General features: G+C 31.2%; 1 protein-coding gene across 4 annotated transcripts; it reads left to right on the top strand.

The window, feature by feature from the left end:
* Positions 1-1,971: 1,971 nt before the first annotated feature.
* On the top strand, positions 1,972-20,957 carry LOC105457272 (synaptic vesicle glycoprotein 2B-like). Of its 4 annotated transcripts, none has more exons than XM_011701859.1 (12): positions 1,972-2,066; positions 12,277-12,339; positions 13,303-13,464; positions 15,055-15,217; positions 16,368-16,489; positions 17,009-17,253; positions 18,723-18,880; positions 18,987-19,185; positions 19,275-19,389; positions 19,795-19,954; positions 20,568-20,695; positions 20,814-20,957. In XM_011701859.1, the coding sequence occupies exons 1-12, from the start codon at positions 1,982-1,984 to the stop codon at positions 20,882-20,884; spliced, it is 1,671 nt and encodes a 556-aa protein (XP_011700161.1). In that variant the 5' UTR covers positions 1,972-1,981; the 3' UTR covers positions 20,885-20,957. The 4 variants fall into 4 exon arrangements, with proteins under 4 accessions (XP_011700161.1, XP_011700163.1, XP_011700162.1 ...); XM_011701861.1 differs by lacking the exon at positions 1,972-2,066 and adding an exon at positions 4,598-4,916; XM_011701860.1 differs by lacking the exon at positions 1,972-2,066 and adding an exon at positions 12,027-12,183.
* The last annotated feature ends 886 nt before the right edge of the window (positions 20,958-21,843 follow it).

Genomic DNA, 21,843 nt, shown 5'->3' with positions numbered 1-21,843 from the left:
ACTTTTGGTTTAACTTCTTTGAAGTTATTTACATTTTTAGTGCTTCTTACGTAAACCCAAGAAAAAATTACATATCTGCGTTGATATCTTCAAATTCGAATTTGGGAACGCATATCGAGGCAAGTTGTTAATATAATAAATATAGTCTGACCGCGGGAAGGAATCGCTGTTCGTGGACCTTCTATGCATTGAATCATGTTGGAAGAAGTCCCCCGAAATCGGTCTTCTTTCTGCGGCCCGACGGAAATAAGTATAATAAATATATACTTTATTTACTATACTATATTTATTTATTTAAGAAATATATACTTTATTTACTATACTATATTTATTTATTTAAAAAATATATACTTTATTTACTATACTATATTTATTTATTTAAGAAACTCTGAAATTATGAAGTGAAAAATGTTTAACTTTTAACTTTTTAATTACTTTTTTTATTAACTTAACTTTTAATTTCATTTTATTATAAATTAATTTATATTTTTTAACTGAGTTGAATTTTTAAGACTCTTAACTTTAACTTAACTTGGTTAAAAGTATATTAACTTATTCAACTTTGGTATATTCCAACATAATATCTTATCAAGAGGCACTTATTTGAAAGCGTTCCACGAACTCAAACCTTCGACGTACACTTATTAATACATGCAAGGCGACTCAATAGATTATATAATTACCTATTTGCAATTATGCGCGTTTGCGATAAGTGGGCACTCGTAGAATTTATTTACAAAATAATTATAAATGCAATGCAACATTATCTTCCTCGGAAATGCCTGTTTCGTAGGAATATAACATAAATTCTTTAGAGGTGTGCGAATAGTTCGAATGTGAATTGAATCACAGTGGATTTGATTCGAGTTCGTTTTCGAATTTATAAGATTCGAAATTGAATAATTCCAGAATTTCGAATCAATCGCCTATTTTATTTGCTTCATTTATAACTCCCGCGCGATCAATTATTGTTATCTAATAAATAAGTATTTTTGATGTATGTAATGTATATTCATGTAGATTAATATAGAAAATATTCAAAAGCATTCCAACTATTCGTGTATCCACATATTATTAATTACATATTTTCTAACTTAAAATGTCACATAAGATCCTTTATAATGAGCTGTAAATCGAAAATAGGTCTTCGGTTTGTTTAAATCATTGCGTAAAATAATGTAATTCATAAATTTTGATATTTATTACATTTAATTTAACATGTAATGTAAATCGAAAATTTGATTCAGATTCGAGGTTCGTATTCGAATTAAAAAGATTCGATTCAAAGTAAAAATTTCAGATTCGACTCAATTCGATTTCGAACATGTTATCAAAAATTCAATTCAATTCGATTTGACCGTGCAAATGCTTGATTCGCACACCTCTAAAATTCTTCGACATTTGAATCGTCTATATCCGACAGCGATTCCGATCGTCGTGCTTTTGATTTACGCGCACGGGTAGTCTTCCGAAAGCCGCGTGTCCCCAATTAAGATCGAGAAGTTATCGTGTGTCCGTACATAAAGATAAGATAGATTGTAATTTGCTACACCTGCGCGAAGCACCATAAAGCAAACAGTGAGTAACGACTTTACATATGTGCTGAGGAATTTGGAATTTCACTTCGCATCGTACACTGGAATAATTTACATGTCGCCGCGCTTTGTTGCGCTCGGTCAACAACGGGCGATTCGTTCTCCCGAACGGGGCTGGTTTACGGGGGATGATCGTTGGTCATCTCCTCCACGATGCAGGTCGCGGGCCGAAACTGCGATAATTTATACGTTTTGTTGTTGTTGTTATTGTTATTGTTGTTGTCGATATTTGCGATTGACGATCGTTCGTAAAAGTATTATATACAGCCGGGTTATCATCGTCTCTGTTTACCGAGTCGTGATACTGCAGCTCTAGTAGGACTTCCCGGCGGGGGCGATGTACAAAACATTTGGCGCGATGCCGATTTTGACATTACTTTTGCGATATGGCGCTCGGGAAAGGTGAACTCGCGAGGAGGCTGGGATCCGACGGTGCGATTCCGAGCGGAAAGACACCGAAGAAAGCAGAACGTACGTAGGATGAGACATGACACCTTGTTACTCGCGTATTCCACTCATTCGATTTTTACAATCTGAAAAAAATTCTGAATTTCACCAATACACCAGTTATTCATTGCCAGCAGACATTATAATTGCAATGTTGCAGCAACATTGCAACATTCCAGCTGTATTGCAGAAATATTCACTGAAAAAAGTAATCTTGCAATAATAGCGAAAATTACTTAGGCACGAAAAATTAGCTAAAACAGATAAGCGATTAGGAAGCATTGCGATACCTACTATGTATGTTTTTATTATTATGTTTATTATATGTTTATTATATTTATTATATTGTTATTATTTTGTATTTAATCAATATATAGATAACAGAGACGGAAATTATATCTGAACTATTTGTCAAATTTAGCAAGAAAGTTCCTCTATGACGTTTAATCAGTCCAGACTCCAATCCAGACTCCAATCATATTTAATTATAAAGACCTATATTTTCTTGGATATATTCTTAGAATATTGCTGCCGTAACTTTTACACGGAAAGAACGCTTTTGTTGAAAGATCTAAACATTTTGCTAAAAACAGATCTAAAAATAATTTTTTGTTAAATCATCAAAATAATTTGTTGGAATGTTAAAACTGATAAGCATTGCTATAAAACGTTTTGACATTCTAGTAATCACTTTGACTTTCGCACAAAATTATTTTGATTATTAAACAAAAATTATTTTCAGATTTGTATTCAGCAAAATTGTTCTTTCCGTGTGCGTATGCACGGAAAGAACGATTTTGTTGAAAGATTTAAAAATTTTGCTAAATACAGATCTGAAAATAATTTTTTATTAAATCATCAAAATAATTTGTTGGAATATTAAAACTGATAAGCATTACTATGAAACTTTGATATTTTAGCAATCATTTTGACTTTCGCACAAAACTATTTTGATTATTGAACAAAAATTATTTTCAGATCTGGATTTAGTAAAAGTGTTCTTTCCGTGTGACAGACAATTTTTTAGTAGATACGAAAAACAGCGATATAATTTAAGTGTAATATTTAGAATTCTAGCTGAAATAGCGGAAACATTTCCCTGAGTGTTACAATGTTGTTGCAATATTGTAGTTATAATCTGCACGGAAAGAACGATTTTGTTGAAAGGTTTATAAAAATTTTGCTGAAACTACAGATCTGAAAATAATTTTTGTTCAATAATCAAAATAATTTATTGGAAAGTTAAAAATGATAGGCATTGCTGTAAAACGTTTTAATATTCTTAGCAATAATTTTGACTTTCCAACAAAATTATTTTGATTACTAAACAAAAATTATTTTCCGATCTGGATGCAGCAAAATTGTTCTTTCCGTGTATGTTTATTGGATTGCGACCTATTTTGATCGGTGACAGTGCGAACTTGCGTCATTCTATTAAAAAAAATCTCTATCGGTTCTAGACAGTGCAGTGCATTTTAGGTATAGCTTGCGTCTTAATGAACCGGCACGGCGATCAAACCGGTATGCACCGTGCATTAATTTTCGGGCGGATCAATTCCGATTCCAAAAATCTCGACGCGACTGTCGCAAAAATCCCGAGTGACACGCGAGTGCAGTGTTCAACCTGTGTCCAGAATCCACAAACGGCCGAGTGCCCCAATGACGTCTGAATTTCTCCTGCAGTGCAAATTGCGCAGGATCGAACGATTGTAAATAATACAAATGTGCGAGCCAGTGAAATGAAATTTCGGTGCAAGTTTTGTGGGCCAAACCAAATGTTTCCTCGCGCCACATCCAGCAAAGGCCACACAGTTGAAAAATTCTTGTTAAATTCAACACAATTTACATATCCCAAAACGGTCCACTCAAATTTTTGTGTTAATTTAACGCAATGATGAACATGTTAAAAAGTAACACAAACATTACGTAGAAATTAATAGAAAAAAAATGTAACACTTTAATATAATTTGGAAGCAAATTGTGGAAACATTATTCTTCAGTAAAATCAATACTTGTAACATGTAAAATTAACAAGTACATTTATTCTTTTATTCATTTGTCTTAGAATTTACGGTTTGAAACGGTTTTATTTTTATTTATTCACTTACTTATAAATTGTGTTATTTTGACAATGAGAAATATTGAACATTAATTTAACATAAAATATTTAAATAACATAATCACATTATGAATAATTTAACAAGCAAATATGTTAAAGATTCGACGTGGAATTTTAACAAGAGCGTGAGTGAACCGTTTCTGCAACATAAATACAAAACGTTTTTTACTGTGCACTTCGGGAGCGCGATCGAAAACACCGTCAGATTTTTCCTAAGCACGGGAGAGGGATGTCCGTTTCCCCGCGTTCTCCGCGCGTGGGGTGGCGGGCGCGGGAGAGGGCTTTTTCTCTCGTTGATTCGCGAGAGAAAATTATACAGGTTCTTTCAGGAACCTGTTCTCTGCCCCACCGCGTAACACGTGTGCAGTCCGACGTCGTCGTCGTCATCGACGTCGTCATCGTCTTCTTCGCACTTCTTTCGTCCCCGACTGTATACTTTTGCGGCGAATCGGTCTGGCAGTTAAACGGTTGTCGCGCGTCGCTGTGCATGCACGGCCGAAGAGGGATCTCCCCCATTAGAGAACGTCCCTCTCGCGGATGGTGATGCACGCGCGAGATCCCGCGACGGCTGAGAAACGCAACGAATAAGAGCCTACAGCCGGTGGTGGTTTCGCCGTTCCGCAAGTTTCTCTTTATACTGCAGCGTATCCGATCGCCGCGCGAATTTTACTCTTGTATAACCGCAAGCGTTTCACGACGACGGGAAGAGATCGTTCGACAGCGACTAGACAAAGATACTTTAATGAAACCCAAAGGCAAGTTGTCGCCGAACTCTCCGATAAGATTTTACAAGTTCTATATATATTAAATATTTTCGCACGGAAAGAACACAATTTTGCTGGATGCAGATCTGAAAATAATTTTTGTTCAATAATCAAAATAATTTTGTTACAGGAAAGTCACAATAATTGCTAGAATATCACACCGTTTTATAGCAATGCTTATAATTTTTAATTTTCCTACAAATTATTTTGATGACTGAACAAGAATTATTTTCAGATCTGTATTCAGCCTAAATTTTTAGTCCTTTTAACAGAATCGTTTTTTCCGTACGTATTTTTGAGCTTTTCTTAGATGATAAAACATTTTTGTGTAATATTATTAGAAAACTTATAGATATTGGTAAGAAATAATCTTATAAAAGATAGACATGTACACTACTGTTTATAAGTTCGAGAACACTTGTAATTTTTTCGCATCTTACGAAAAGTGTTAATTTAAAAAAACTTTGTAAAATTTTGTTTTATTTATGCAAGTTGAGAATTATAACAAAAATTTCTCTTTTTTTTTCTTTTCTCTGTAAACTCTTTAATTTTAGTTAAAAGAAACATTTTGTAAAAATGAGTTTTTACACAAGAAATTCGATATCGATTGAATTAATATTTTTATTAAAAAAACATTAATTCTTTATAAATTACAGATTAATTAAATCCACGATTTGTGGAAAGAACAAAGCAAATTTTTAATTATTCCGTTTATTATATTAACAATTTCATAAATAATTACATTTGCAAATATATTTTTTCACATCTTATAAAACACGGCTTTTTGTTTGGGTATTTATATCTTATTACAAAAGTTTCCTATTAATTGAATTGCGCATATAATTACATAACTACCTGTTGTTTGTAAAAAAATAATACACAACCTTGGCCAAAATTATAAGGCACCCACATTATTAATATACAATACTGATTCTAATTCTAGGAACGACTTCCATTGTTTTACAGTTGTTTATTAGAGTTTATGCAAAACAAAATATGCTATAAAAGATCTACTAAAGCAACTACTGACGAAAGTTTAGAATAACATTAGTTTTTTAAAGTTATTATCAGTCTAATTTGAGACATTGTCGCAGTAATATCCGTTCCGCTTTTAATTAGTTTTTAAGTTCGTTGTAAAGTCTAAAATATTACAACCTAAAAATGCCTAGAAAAAGTCACACTAAAATTCGGTTTTAGCGTTTTGTAATCACTCTCTTTCTTTCTGTTCTCTTTTTATTTTTATAGGAACCAGTCTCCTTGAAACGTTTAATAGTATTTTGCATAGCACATCAAGAATATTTCACGATTTTTGTGATTTTTTTTCATTTTTTCAACTTTGCTTTAAAAATCATTCATCTTCGCTTGAACTCATCAAATCCACTTTTTCTAGGCATTTTTAGGTTGTAATATTTTAGACTTTACACAACAAACTTAAAAACTAATTAAAAGCGGAACGGATATTACTGCGACAATGTTTCAAATTACACTGATAATAAGTTTAAAAAACTAATGTTATCCTAAACTTTCGTCAGTAGTTGCTTTATTAGATCTTTTATAGCATATTTTATTTTGCATAAACAACTGTGAAACAATGGAAGTCGTTCCTAGTATTAGAATCAATATTGTACATTAATAATGGGGGTGCCTTATAATTTTGGCTAAGGCTGTAAGTAATATACAAATGCGATCGGCCGACTCAAATACAAATTAAATACAAGTATATAATATTTAATGACTTTCTGCATCATTATCTTACAATATCTGTTTAACTGCTTATGTGCAAATGTGGGACAATCGATCAGAAAAACATTATTTAATCAATTATTTATGTAATAAGCATACGTAATGTCATAATTAGAAATATTTGTATTATGTTTATTACAATTAAATAACTGAATATAAAAGAATAAAATAGACCAATATATGAATAACACAAATAAGTAAAAGATAAGCCTTTTTTAATCGAAGCAGGATTTTTGTGCCTAATAATATTTATGTGTTTATATAAATTTTTGCAATAAATTTTTATTAATATTATTATTATTATTATAAGTCCGACTGAAATAAGGCCCATTTCTACTTAACTGTGAATTAGATATGATTTTAAAAAAAATTTGTTTTACAAATATTTTGATTATTTTGAAAAGAAGAAACTTCGATATATTCTAACAAAATAAGTAAAATGCTACATAAATATATAATAATATTATAAATTGTTACAAATTGTTATTAAATTATCACAAAATTGTAAAATTACTATAAATAATTCATTTTATGCTAAATTATATACATTATTAAAAACTGTATATACAATTACCTTATTGTTTTAACGCTGCAGTTCATTATCATTAATGTCTATTTTATGTAACGCAAGCAGTTATTTTATGTAACGCGTTAAGAATTACATTAAAATATTTTACGCAATGTAAATTCCTAATGGTTAACGGAGCACAATGTATAGGCTTAACTTATTTTGTTCGGTAACACCTCTCTCTCTCTCTCTCTCTCTCTCTCTCTCTCTCTCTCTCTCTCTCTCTCTCTCTCTCTCTCTCTCACTCACTCACTCACTCACTCACTCACTCACTCACTCACTCACTCTCTCACTTATTCCTTCTTTCACGTGTATTTGTAGAATACAAAAAATATAAAGCACATTAGGAATTATGAAGAATTGTCTGAACAAAAGCACGCATCAAAAATTATTAAAATAGTTCCACTGGCTATAAATATTAATTGTACAACGTTTAGCATCATAGGCGCGCTTTAAAAATGCTCTACTTTTTTTATCCTCGACGAAATTAGCATTTGTAAAGAACAGGTTGAAAGAAATCTAATTGCCATGTAAAGTGATTCTGATATGATTAATGGTTTCTCTCTTCATTTGTTTATTTTTCAATCTCCTTCTGTTTCAATTTCCGTCTCGTACATACATTTTATTTTAGCGCGACGTCAACATATCCACATGCATTAACGTTTAAATCACTCAAAATGTTAACAAATCAATAATAATTAAAATTATTCGTTAAAATTTTAATACATCTAAATACAGATTATTGTACAGAAAATATTTGCAATATTTTGCAGGCAATTGTGCTTGTCAAAGCTTTACTCACGAAAGTGCTTAGCTCAAATAAACTTGAGCGATAAAAAAATAGCGGGAACTCTGCGTCGATTTGCCGCGTGTTTAACATACCATTATGCATTTAAGCAAATAGATGATAATAAAGGAATGTTTATATTGCATCACTGCGTGTTAGATCATCTCACACGCAGTGCATTGCTTCATTATTTGGCTATTGCATAAACACACTTTAGATTAACGCAATCGCTGAATTATATTACGATTAAAATATTACACACGAAAAGAACAATTTTGATGGATTTAGATCTAAAAATAATTTTTGTTTAACCTTCAAATGGTACAAGAGTGCGAATTCGTACCGCGAAAAAAATTTTCGAATTTCTGGTATTTGCACGGAGACATTTGTCGGGACTTATTATCCCTACTGCGTTAAATATGCCCGGTACCTCAGGTAACAGGTATACGAAACATGCACAGCTTCAGTTTCATTAATTTGCACAGTTTCGTGCAAATTAATGAAATATTAACTTTGCAAGTTCGTTGTGGTGCATATTCGCACTTGTATTCAAATCGTGTGTGCTAGATCGGTGCTTACTTTTACACATTTATGAACATGTATATTGTAATATGTTCCTTTTTTTACATTACGTTATAAACATTGTAATATGTTCCCTTCTTTTACATTATAATAACAAATAAAACATTTGTATGTATAATCTTATTCAATCTGTTTTCTCTATCTTAACTTCCATGATAATATGAACAGTACTTTTTAATATAATTTTAATTATGTAAACAGTTTTTATTAATAATTTATTTTATAAATTGGCAAGATTTGTTCTTAAAATAATTTTCATTGAAATTATTTATAAAAGGATTTATTAGAAAGATTCAAATTACTATTAAATGAACAGAAAATATCCCAACTTCTATGTGGAAAATATTTTATATGTGGCTATGTGGAAAAATATTATACTTTTTATTTCTGCAACAACAATAATTTTTTATTAAAGTACATCATTTTAACTAAAGAATCACGCAAGTTTCACTTCATTTTATAAAATAACAAAAAATGGCAGCTCTTCTTCGAAAAAGTGACGTTTTTCAAAACGGTAACTTATTTATAATTAATTTTCAATTGTAAAATAGTTTTTTCATTAAATTGAGTAATACCGCTGGATTTCTGAAAAAATTTTACCCCAAAAAGTGGGGTTTTCAAAACATTTCTGTTTTTATTCTCAGGAAAGATGAATTTAAGATGTCAAATCCAAATTCGCGCCATTGTTCCATTAGTAGGTGCTCGAAAGAAGTGTATCATTTGAAGGTTAATATTCAAAATAATTTTGTGGAAAAGTCAAAGTAATTGCTAGAATATCGTTTTATAGCAATGCTTATTATTTTTAATCTGTAAAGGATACATAGGTGCGAATTCGCACCAAGCATTTTTAAAGTTTTATATCTTCTAAAAATAAAAAGCAAAATTAAAGCAAAATGTATGTTTCTCAATGTAAAATTTTCTGACCAATTGATTGGTAATATTAAATTTTTAATTGGTAATATTAAAAAAAAGAACATAATTGTTTTTAAAACTTTGTGTTAAACAAAACCGTTCAAAAGAGACGTAACCTTTACGGGTTAACATTTCAACAAAATTTTTTGATACTTCAACAAGAATTAATTTTCAGATCTGTATTCAGCAAAATTTTTAGACCTTTCAACAAAATCGTTCCTTCCGTGTAGCTTTGTAACTTAATTGCAATTTATTATTAATTGTACAAATAAATCTTTAAAAATATTCAAAATTTTATTGCATTTTTTTTTCTTAAGAAACATGTTTTAAACTGAAAACTCAAAAAACTCAAAGGGCATTAGTATTTAATTAATCTCATCAGTTCATAGTTATCGAAAAATTCGCTAAGTGCGATAATGCTTGCAAACATATTTTGAATGATTCTTGTGCAAGTTCTATTTTGGGTAGCATGTTAGGAGCACGAGGCGTTGTCAATAGATCGTTATAGTCGAGCTCGATTCGCGTCGCGGCATCCGTGCGGACCGATGTTATCTTTTCGATACTTACATATCGCGTGCAGTCTTCAACTTCGAGATAATGACGTGGCGATTATAATGCAAATTGGAAGTGCATCTAACGCTGCATATAACATTTTATAACTAAACTTGCGAACGTTTCCCGCGAAGCGCGAGTTTTACAAAATTAATACATGTAGTCTCACGCGAAACAAATTATCATAATTATCTTAATCTTTTCCCTCACGGAATATATATTTCTACGTCTATTGTCAAAGACAACTATACAGCGTTTATCTGCATGTAACGATTTAAAAAAATACAAATTCAATCAAGTCAACAGATTCTTCGCGTAGCGTAAAGCGACATATACAATGAAACTTAAGACTTAAGATTTAAGAAAATTGATCAATTATAGTCGATTATTCATTTCACGCGAAAAGAATAATCGATTGTAATAGGTCAATTTTCTTAAATCTTAAATCTTTCAAATCTCATTATAGACGCCACGCTTAATATAATGAACTTGTAAAGGACACGACCGTCTGATTATCTCTGCATTCTACATGAAATTTATCTGCCGCAGTCAATTAAGTTTCAATAAATTATATCAGGTTTAATTTAACTAATTTAATTAATAAAAAAATTTAGCTCGATCTAATAATAACGCAATAAATAATGGACCAAGACGAGCAGCAAAAATTAATGGGTGTTTATAATTAATTACTTATTCATTCAAAAAGTAATGTATCGCGATACTATCACTGAAAAAAATAATCTTGCAATTATAGCGAGAATTATTTAGATACAAAAAATTAGTTAAAACGGATAAGTGATTAGGAAGCACTGCGATACCTACCATATATGTTTTTATTATTATGTTTATTATATGTTTATTATATTTATTATATGTTATTATTTTGTATTTAATCAATATAGATAACAGAGACAGAAATTATATCTGAACTGATTATTTGTCAAATTTAGCAAGAAAAGTTCTTCTATGACGTTTAATCAGTTCAAACTCCAATCATATTTAATTATGAGACCTATGTTTTCTTGTATATATTCTTAGAATATTGCTGCTATAAATTCTACGTATGACAGACAATTGTTTAGCAGATACAAAAAACAGCGATATAATTTAAGTGTTATATTTAGAATTCTAGCTGAAACAGTGAAACATTTCCCTGAGTTTCAGCCTGACTAGGCCTTTTTCAGTCGCATTGAATCTAAGCGCAAATAATAAATTAAGTCATATTATAAAGTATAACACTGCATGCAGTCAATAATTATAAAATAACGCAGTCAAGAAATCTTGTATGACAGATTAAATCCGTACCGGAAATTGGATGGTCTTCATGTTCAACCATGGGAAATTGTAAGTTTTTGCATTATAATTAGCGAAGCCTAAATTGATTATTTTTATATAAAAATAGTTTTAGCCAAATAGCTATAATTTTGCTCGACACGATCATTAACAAACATTTTAATGTCATATATGATTGTAATGGAAATCCCACAGTTGAATATGAAGACCATCCAATTTCCGATATGGATTTAATCAGCTGTCATACAAGATTTCTCGACTGCGTTATGTTATAATTATTGACTACGTGTATTATACTTTATAAATATAACTTAATTTATTATTTGTGTTTAGATTCTCAATGCGATTGAAAAAGGCCTAGTCAGACTGAAACTAATAACGCAATATATTACTTTTTGAATGAACAAATAATTAAACATCCATTAATTTTTATTGCTCGTCTTGGGCCCATTATTTAATGTGTAACTAATTTAATTAATAAGTCTAGCGACAGCTTGTTTTCATTGTGTCAAAAACAAGTTGTACGTGATATTATCATTGTACACGGGTGTACAAATTAAACTGATATATCCGCAAAGATAATATAAATTCTGTTATGAGTACATAAGATTAACGACGTTTCAAGCGCTGTTGACGCCAATATTGACAACTGTTTTTCACAACAAGCTCGCACAGGGAACGTCGATCATACGTGCGTGGCTGATCGTAACTGCGGCAGCGTGTTTAACATTAGGTGGCAAGAAAAATGATTTTTAGACGCTTTATCGAATTATTTACGATGTATAGATCGTATAGATACAGACGTATGCAAAGTGCATCAGGTGTTAATGCAATTTTAACTATCTAAAGCAGCCGTTGTGGATTTTTTGTCGTCGGGGATTTAACGTAATTAACTGCCGTTTACCTGCTTCTAGGTGAGGAAGTAAAGCCTGAGGATTCGGGTCCCGCAGACTTCGAACGGGCAATTAAAGCAACAGGTAAGTGAATCATATTGTATTATATGTTTAAAAGCTTGGTCGTTACTCTCGTTTAACACGTCTATCGCCACGCGGTGTCATTTGTTTAATATTATCATTCCATTTTATCCTCAAGAAAAACAAAGTAATAGGCTCAATTAAATTTTTAACAAATACTTATAAATAAAGATTTAAAAAAGAATTTGATTAAATTTCTTATTATTTTTATATTATTAATACGCTTCTATAGACACTAAGATGCAGGCCGTAATGAGATTTTCCTCGCAGTCGGCAACAATTTTTTATTGAGAAAAGTTTGAACCAATTATAGATATTTAAAATCTTTCATCGTTATGTGTGTCTTATTAATTAAAAACAAATAAGAAAAGAATTTGGCACAATGCATGCGCGTGATTGCTAAATAATTAACGTAGTCACTAATATTATTCATTCCATGACAATATAACATAACAATATTACAGCGGTGACCGTTGATGGCTGAAGATAACAGTATAAATGTGTTAATCATGAATATTTTTTGGCACGTTAAACACGGGACTTAGAAGAAAAGTTTGAACCAATTATAAAAGAATTTGATTAAATTTCTTATTTATTAATTAATTTTTATACAATATTATTATTAATTCACCTCTATAGTCACTAAGATACAGACCATAATGAAACTCTCCTCGCAGTCGACAACGATTTTTTATTGAGAAAAGCTTGAACCAATTATATTTACAATTAATTTAAAGTCTTATTAATTTAAAGCTAATAAGAAAGAAAGACACAATACATGCGTGTGATTGTCTAAGTAATGCAGTCACTAATATTATTCATTCCATGACGATATAACGTAACAATATTACAGCAATGACCCCGTTGATGACTGAAGACAATAAACGTGTTAATTATAAACATTTCTTGGCACATTAAAAACGGGACTGAGTTAAGCCACGCGTTAAAGTAATTTCTGTGCTGCAGGATATGGAAAATTCAATTATTTGCTGCTGCTGGCGGTACTGCCGGCCAGCTTCTCCAGTATTTTCTCGTCGTCGACGATGTCCTACGTGCTACCGTCCGCCGAATGCGATCTCCAGCTGACGATGTTCGACAAGGGGCTGCTGAACTCGATGGCGTTCGCAGGTAGTATCCCGATCCGTTTGACAATTGCATAACAACGCTTCATTACAGGTGCCAGAGAGCTCGATGAGAGCCCTGGAGCCCCCCCTAAGAGTTCGGCACAATCTTATCGTGTCTCTATGATTATCGTGTGCGGTGTACACTGCCGGTTCGTTTCGTAGGCAATAGTGAGGGCAAACGTGCGAACTCACGGTAAATACCGTACTATTTTATTTCTTGTCGCATGCACAAAACCCCCGGCCGAATTACCTTCGGCCCGGCCCGTTTTCGGTGCTTTCGAATCCGCAAGCAACTATAGTGGCGGATTAATGCACCTCTGTAGGATCTATAAAAGGTACAGCCATCACGGGGCTCTCCTCGCAATCGATTTTTTTTTTTAATTAAAAGAGCTTCGAACCAATTATAGACATTTGCAATCTTCCATCGCTGTACATGAGCCATGTTAATTTGAATTAATAAGATATAAAACATTTTTTATTATACAAGGAAAGAACGATTTTGCTGAATTTAAAATTTAAGCTAAATACGGATCTGAAAAAAAAATAATTTTATTGGGCTATCACAAAATAAATATGAAGAACGCTCAAGATTGCTAAATTAAATGCCAAAATTTTTTATAGCATTGCTTTTACGCACGAGTGTTTCCTACATAAATTTCCTACATTTGAATGATTCAAAAAAATTCTTTTCAGATCTGTATCTAGCTAAGTTTTTAAATACTTTAGTAAAATCATTCTTTTCATAAACTCATATAATAACATTAAATTATTTCTAATAAAATAAACACAATTATATTTATATGTTTTATTAAAAAATTGTGTGCGTACGTATTTTTCAAAAACAAATTTTTAATAAACTGGAAATTCTGTAAAAAAAATTACAAGAAAAAGAGCATATTTAAATATTTATCTCGATTTTTCAAGATACCAAAAAAATATATGAAATAGTTTGAATATTAATTTAGCATTAATCTCAGAGATGATAAGAAACCACTCAGGAAAGAACATATTATATTTGCATTATACAAATTTCCATCTTGTCCTTCGATTCCGGTTTAAAATTGATTTCCTGCAGAAACAGAAAATATAAATACTTTTATCTTCTATTTTGGCCGAAATCCTCAGTTCTCAGCTAGGAGGCCCCTAGGCGCGTACCTAATCGAATAATTTAGAAATGTTATTGTAAATTCGTGGCATATCAAATACAGGAACGATGTTTCAAAATGCAAAAAAAAAATGTTTTGTTTTGGCTGCATATTTATTTTTCGTCATTATTTTAATACGCGGAAAATACGATTTTACTAAAAGGTCTAAAATTTTTTTGGATACAAAATTTACTGGATACAAATGGTTTTGCAAATAATTTTGTTGCACCATCAAAATAATTTTGTTGAAAGTTCAAATTGATTATAGAATTATCAAAAGATTTTACAGCAATGGTCTTTACTTTTGAATTTCCGACAAAATTATTTTCAAATTTGAATCTAGCAAAATTTTTAGACCTTCCAGCAAAATTGTTCTTTCCGCGTAATTTCTGGCGAAAAATTCAGGTACAAAGGGCGGAATCGGCTGACCGGCATGGGTTTATTTTCAGGAATGATCTGCACGGTGTTCTTCTGGGGTTGCGTGACCGATATGTTCGGTCGTAAGAAAATTATGTTCTACGGTTACCTGCTTACCGGTCTACTAAGTCTGGCGACGTGCTTCTCGCACCGCTCTTGGCTTTTAATAACATTCAAATTTTTCGACGGCATGATGTAAGTTGGAAATTTGGAATTGCCAGTCGGCAATTTGGAGTCGGTGTGACACTACAACTCACACATGCTATAAATGCAGTTATTCAAAATGATTATCGGGATCTCACTTTTGACTTTTTGTGGGTGGTGCATTTAACATATTATAATTACAATTATTATATTAATATATCACGAAAAGAATAATTTTGCTGAATCCAGATCTGAAAATAATTTTTGTTCAATAATCAAAATTATTTTGGGCGAAAGTCAAAATAATTGCCAAACTATCAAAACGTTTTATAACAATACTTATCAGTTTTAACATTCCAACAAATTATTTTGATGATTCAATAAAAAAACTATTTTCAGATCTGTATTTAGCAAAATTTTTAGTCCTTTCAACAAAATCATTCTTTCTGTATGGATACTCGGAAAGAACGATTTTGCTGGAAAGTGTAAAAATTGTGCTAAATCTGAAAATAATTCTTGTTGGAAAGTTAAAAATAATAAGCGTTGCTATAAAACATTTTAATATTCTAGCATTCAGTTTGATTTTTCGACAAAATTATTTCGATTGTCCAACAAAAATTATTCTCAGATCTGTATACAGCAAAATCATTCTTTTCGTGTAGCGGAACTCAAGTTTTGTTTCAAATCTCTTATTTATACCATTAAGTAGCTTACAAGATAGAAACACCGACTGAATGATGTGAGATTTGCAAAACTTTACACGGAAAGAACAATTTTGTTGAAAAATCTAAAAATTTTATTAAATACAAATTTGAAAATAATTTTTTGTTGAATCATCAAAATAATTTGTTGGAATGTTAAAACTGATAAATACTGCTATAAAACGTTTGAATATTCTATCAATCATTTTGACTTTTGCACAAAATAATTTTGATTATTGAACAAAAATTATTTTCAAATCTGGATTCAGCAAAATTGTTCTTTTCGTGTAAAAGTTTCGTTCTTTCATCAGTATGACTATACAGTATAAGTGTGTATGTTAAATGCACTACCCCCCCCCCCTCTCCCACATAAAAAATCATAAAACTCCGATGAATATTTTGAGTGATCTTGTACATGTATTAATTAAGAAAAAATTTGTATATTTCTTTGAATATTTAAATATTATGCAACAGCTGATATTGCGATGAACAAATTGCAGCATATCTGGTCCATACGCAGCGCTAATGTCGTACATGGCGGAGGTACACAACGAGGCGCATCGATCGAGGTCGTACATGTGGCTTGGCGTGTTCTTTTCGCTCGGAAACATTTCCTTGCCATGTAAGTGCGGCCTTGACACACCTTATCTACAGATGATTGACGGGGGTTAAATTGTAAAGCGCCGATTTTTAACAGCAGTGAAGCGTGCAATAACGTTGCAACACGCGTGTTGCTGACGTTGTAAAATTCGCTGAAGGAAACAACGAGAGTTAAAATTGATTTAGAGATTTGTAATGAAAAGCGTCGCGAGAGTGCGCATAATACATTCACGGAAAGAACGACTTTGTTGAAAGGTCTAAAAATTTTGCTAAATATACAGATCTGAAAATAATTTTTGTTTAATAATCAAAATAATTTGTTGAAAAGTTAAAAATGATAGGCATTGCTATAAAACGTTTTAATATTGTAGCAATCATTTTGACTTTCCAACAAATTATTTTTATTATTAAACAAAAATTATTTTCTGGATACAGCAAAATTGTTCTTTCCGTGTTTATTTTACTCAAATGTGTACATTTTGCGACAAATAAACTCAAGCGAATTTAAACGACTTTTTTATTTTTATTTTTCAATTCGCAGGTATAGCGTGGCTTATATTACCTCAAAAGTGGTACATCACATTTCTAAGCGAAACATTGGAGATAAATTCCTGGCGAGTTTTCCTAGCCATTTGCTCGCTGCCCGAATTTCTAGCGTGCATCGCTCTTTTCGCTTTCCCCGAGAGTCCGCGTTTCCTTATCCTGAAGGGCAGACACGACGAGGCATTGAACGTCTTCAAGAAAATCTACTCGCTCAACACTGGCAAGGATCCTGACACGTATCCGGTAATAATTAATGCATGCGCCGGAAAGAACGGTTCTGTTGAAATATTTGAAAATTTAACTGGCTACATATCAGAAAATAATTTCGTTTGGACCATAATAATGCTGTTCAATGAAATTTATTTAAAATAATTTAGATCTCAATTACGTAAAATTACCGTGAAATTAAATTGCTTGATCAGACAATTTATTGGCACAAACGATTATTCATTGCATATATTGACGTTACGTCAATTAAATCGCGCAAATAAAATTTTATTGTAAAAACACGATGCTTCATCGAGTTATTTCGACAATATTATAAACTACGAACGATAACTGCACACAGCACGATCAAAAAATCATCGTATCGTATTTATTTGATACACAGAAAGAATACTTTTGCTGAATCCAGATCTGAAAATAATTTCTGTTTAATAATCAAAATAATTTTGTGCAAAAATCAAAATGATTGCTAAAATATCAAAACGTTTTATAGCAACGCTTATTAGTTTTAACATTCCAACAAATTATTTTTAACCAATTATGATTTAATAAAAAATTATTTTCAGATCTGTTTTCAGAAAAATTTTTAAATTTTTCAACAAAATCATTCTTTCCGTGTATACATGAAAAAAACAGTTTTATGGAAGTATTATTAAAAATTTAGCTAAATATACAAATTTAAAAATAATTTTTTTGGATTATCTATAAATAATTATGTAGAACGCTCAAACTGATTGCTAGAATGTCAAAATTTTTTCCAGCATTGCTCAACTCGCTTGAGTTTCCTACATAATTATTTTGATGAATCAATAAAATTATTTTTAGATCTGTATCTAGCTAAATTTTTTAATACATCAGCAAAGCCGCTCTTTCCGTATATATTTTTGTTAAACTATTCAAATAATTATACAAAGCAAAAATGAAGAATAATTTTGTAAATCGAAATAATTCAACAGATTGTTCAAATATCAAAACTTTTTGCAGCATAACTCATTATGCTTAAACAATCTATATATAGCACTCTAATTATTTTGATAGTCTAATAAAATTATTTTCATATCTGTATCTGCACGGAAAAACAATTTTGCTTTGGTCTAAAAATTTTGTTGAATACAGATTTGAAAATAATTCTTGTTGGACCATCAAAATAATTTGTTGGAAAGTCAAATTGATTAATAGAATATCAAAACGTTTTAGCAATATTTATTATTTGTGAGTTTCCAAAAAATTATTTTTAGATCCAAATTTTTTGATCTTCCAGTAAAATTGTTCTTTCAAAATTTTTAAATATATTTCAACAAAATTGTTTTTTCCATAAGAGAACAAAGCGAAATAAATAGGACATAAACCAAATTTAAACAGGAATATATGTAGAAGAACACTTGATGTAATGAGATTAATAAATCGAACGACAAAACAAAAGAAAAAATTAACACAGTAATAGTAATATATATAATATAAACAATTGTTTTATTATTAATTCATAGATAAAGAGTCTGGAGGATGAATATTCCGTTGAATCATGCGGGGAACGCATACAGGACAAGCTACATAATTGCTGGAAGCTGATAAAGCCACTCTTCTTGCGACCTAATGTCTTCAGATTAATACTCATATCGATGGTGCAGCTTGGTGCAACAATAGGGTCAGTTGAATCAATTTCTCGTCTGTCTTGATTTTAATTTAAGAGAAAAGGGTGACACTAAAAATATCTTCGAGAATTTAATTAATTGCCGATTGCAATTGTGCAGGTCAAACTCACTTCGGCTTTGGCTGCCGCAGCTGTTCGCGATGATCGAAAGTTACAAGAGTACTCTCATGAAGGACGACAGTCACGTGACGGGTTTGCAGCCTTCATTTTGTTACATGTTGGGCCAGGAGAAGTCGCTTCTTAATTCCACACACTATGCCAATGAAAATATGGGCAATGTTACGACTGTGTGTGTTCATGTGAGTCGCTGATTCATAAAATATGATCGAGTCGCGCGCGGGAAAAAATCCTCGAAAATATTAATATCACACGCTAATTTCATACACAGGCGGAGTTGAATTCTAGAGTATTTATCAATTCCATTGTCATCGCCGTGACAGGCGTTATCGGTTATACTATGGCTGGTTCTCTGATTACTGTGATTGGAAAAAGGAAGCTAATGGGTAAGATGATAAAGTAATTTGGTGGCGAAGAAATTGTGATTTTATTTATAAAATAATATATTGCACGGAAAGAACAATTTTGCTGGATCCAGATCTGAAAATAATTTTTGTTCAACAATCAAAATAATTTTGGGGGAAAGTTAAAATAATTGCTAGAATATCAAAACGTTTTATAGTAATGCGTTTATCATTTTTAACATTCCAACAAAATTTTTCGATTTAACAAGAATTAATTTTCAGATCTGTATTCAATAAAATTTTTAGACCTTTCAACAAAATCATTCTTTCCGCGTGTGCGAATAATAATATATAATAATCTTGGCATAGCGCTACAATTTTATTATAATTAATAATTATCTATATGCAATTATTTGTTATTACTATAATTATTTGATTTCTGTGCAGCGATTTGTTTTGTCGTGGCTGCTGGTTGTTGCGGCTCATTGTACTGGGCTGAAGATACTAATGGTATCCTCGGACTGTCTTCGGTATTCGTCGCCATGACAAGTATAGGCGGTGCGACTGTTGTTAACGTCATTGTCGATAATTTTCCTACATACCTGAGGTAGGCAACTTATCATTATTAAAGAAATACGTATCGCATTTTTTTTTTAATTTTATTTACACTCAGAGAAAAAGAGACAGTGGTGATAACTGTACAAATTTTGCATGTAAAATTAATATATATATAATTGAATAAACTTTATAATTATTGCATTTATAAAATAGTTTATTCATCTATAAAAATAGATTTTAATTCAATTACATTTTAATTTATTTATTCAGCTCTTTTACGATTGCAACAATTATAAAATAGTTTATTGTGCGCCAAAATAACTTTTGAAGAATTCGAAATATAAGACTTTTTGCTCCATTCTCTTCCCGCTCCTTGGAAGCGTGTAAGACGGTGTTTCCGAGATTAACAAATTTTATGATCCCATTGTATCCCCCTATAAATTTCAATCCTTCGAATTTCATTACTTTGAATCCTTCAAAAGTTATTTTGGCGTTTCCAGACTTTTGGCACATCCTGTATATGTTAATTTATTCAATTATGTACATTAATGCCATATATAAAATTTATCATAGTTATTATCTTTATAATTGCTATCACTACGCTTTTCTCTGAGTGTATTATCTAGAATTTATTTGATATCCATATTTTTTTCTTGTTACAGAACCATGGCAGTTAGCATAACTATGATGATGGGAAGAATCGGTGCAGTAATCGGCAATTTACTGTTTCCCGTTTTATTCAATCTATCGTGTTTAGGTCCATTTGTTATGATTGGCTTAGCTTCTTTAGGTAAGAATAACAATATTTACATATCAAATTGTATTCGTATCTGTACATCGTATATAACTTTTACGTATACATACATATAAAAATATTCTTTAAATACTTTTACATTATTATTTTGTAGTATCTGCATTTCTGGTTGCTATTCTACCTCGAAAAATGACGCAAGATGACAAACCAAAGGATATCGTTTGACCCGTCTGTAGTTATAATCTCGTCGATTTCATTACTCGCTTTATTATTTGTCGAAAAATCGACATGTAAATACCTTTTTCTTCGTCTTTATATACTCCAATTAATCGCTATCGTTTTATATCCGCGCAATATTTTCCATTATGTAAATATGCACGTTCATCGTAGTAAATAAGGTCTATTTTCGCTCCCACCTATACTTGTATTCTACGTACACACGCGCGTACGTAGAATAAACGAATGGATTGTGCAATCGTACAGTGTGTCCAACATGAGGGAAAGACGTATTTTAAGGGCATTCCGCGACTGCGATATTTAATTAAATTAATTAAAACCTCGAAAATTTATATATAATATAATTTTCTCTGTCGTCGATTAGTTTCAAGCTTAATTTTTGCTATATAAACACACGGAAAGAACTATTTTGTTGAAAGGTCTTCAAAGTTTTGCTAAATACAGATCTGAAAACAATTCTTGTTCAATCATCGAAATAATTTGTTGGAAAGTTAAAAATTATAAGCATTACTATATATAAAACGTTTTAATAGTCCGGCAATCATTGTGTTGACTTTCCAACCAAATTATTTTGATTGTTGAATACAAATTATTTTCAGATCTGGATCCAGCAAAATTGATGTGTTCTTTCCGTGCATAGCAGCAACAAAGAAAAAATGTAATTTTGCAACGCGCAGAAAATATTAAAGATAATAAAATTATTTTATTACTAAAACGTCTTCTTCGTTCTTTCTGCATCCCTCAAAGAAATTCAATTTAATACTCAATCAAAATAAATAATTAATCACTATACCTTGCAGAATCAAATTTCCGTAAAAGTATGCAACATGCGATCCCAGCAAACACAGATTATAACTGTAATATTGCAGCAACGTTATAATATTTCTGTGCGATATAGATAAAACGTTACAATGTTGCAGTTATAATTTGTGCTTGCTGGGATTAGT

This window comes from Wasmannia auropunctata, unplaced genomic scaffold (genome assembly GCF_000956235.1).
Source record: "Wasmannia auropunctata unplaced genomic scaffold, wasmannia.A_1.0 LD335325.1, whole genome shotgun sequence".
Lineage (NCBI taxonomy): Eukaryota > Metazoa > Arthropoda > Insecta > Hymenoptera > Formicidae > Wasmannia > Wasmannia auropunctata.
Note: the sequence above shows the minus strand (reverse complement) of the source record. Positions and strands in the feature narration are given on the sequence as shown.

Excerpts from the sequence above, each read along its gene's own strand:
- LOC105457272 (XM_011701859.1), top strand. The coding sequence starts at position 1,982 with ATGGCGCTCGGGAAAGGTGAACTCGCGAGGAGGCTGGGATCCGACGGT. Across the intron at positions 13,465-15,054 it reads GAACTCGATGGCGTTCGCAG|GAATGATCTGCACGGTGTTC; the intron begins GTAGTATCCCGA and ends GTTTATTTTCAG. Across the intron at positions 16,490-17,008 it reads CGGAAACATTTCCTTGCCAT|GTATAGCGTGGCTTATATTA; the intron begins GTAAGTGCGGCC and ends TTCAATTCGCAG.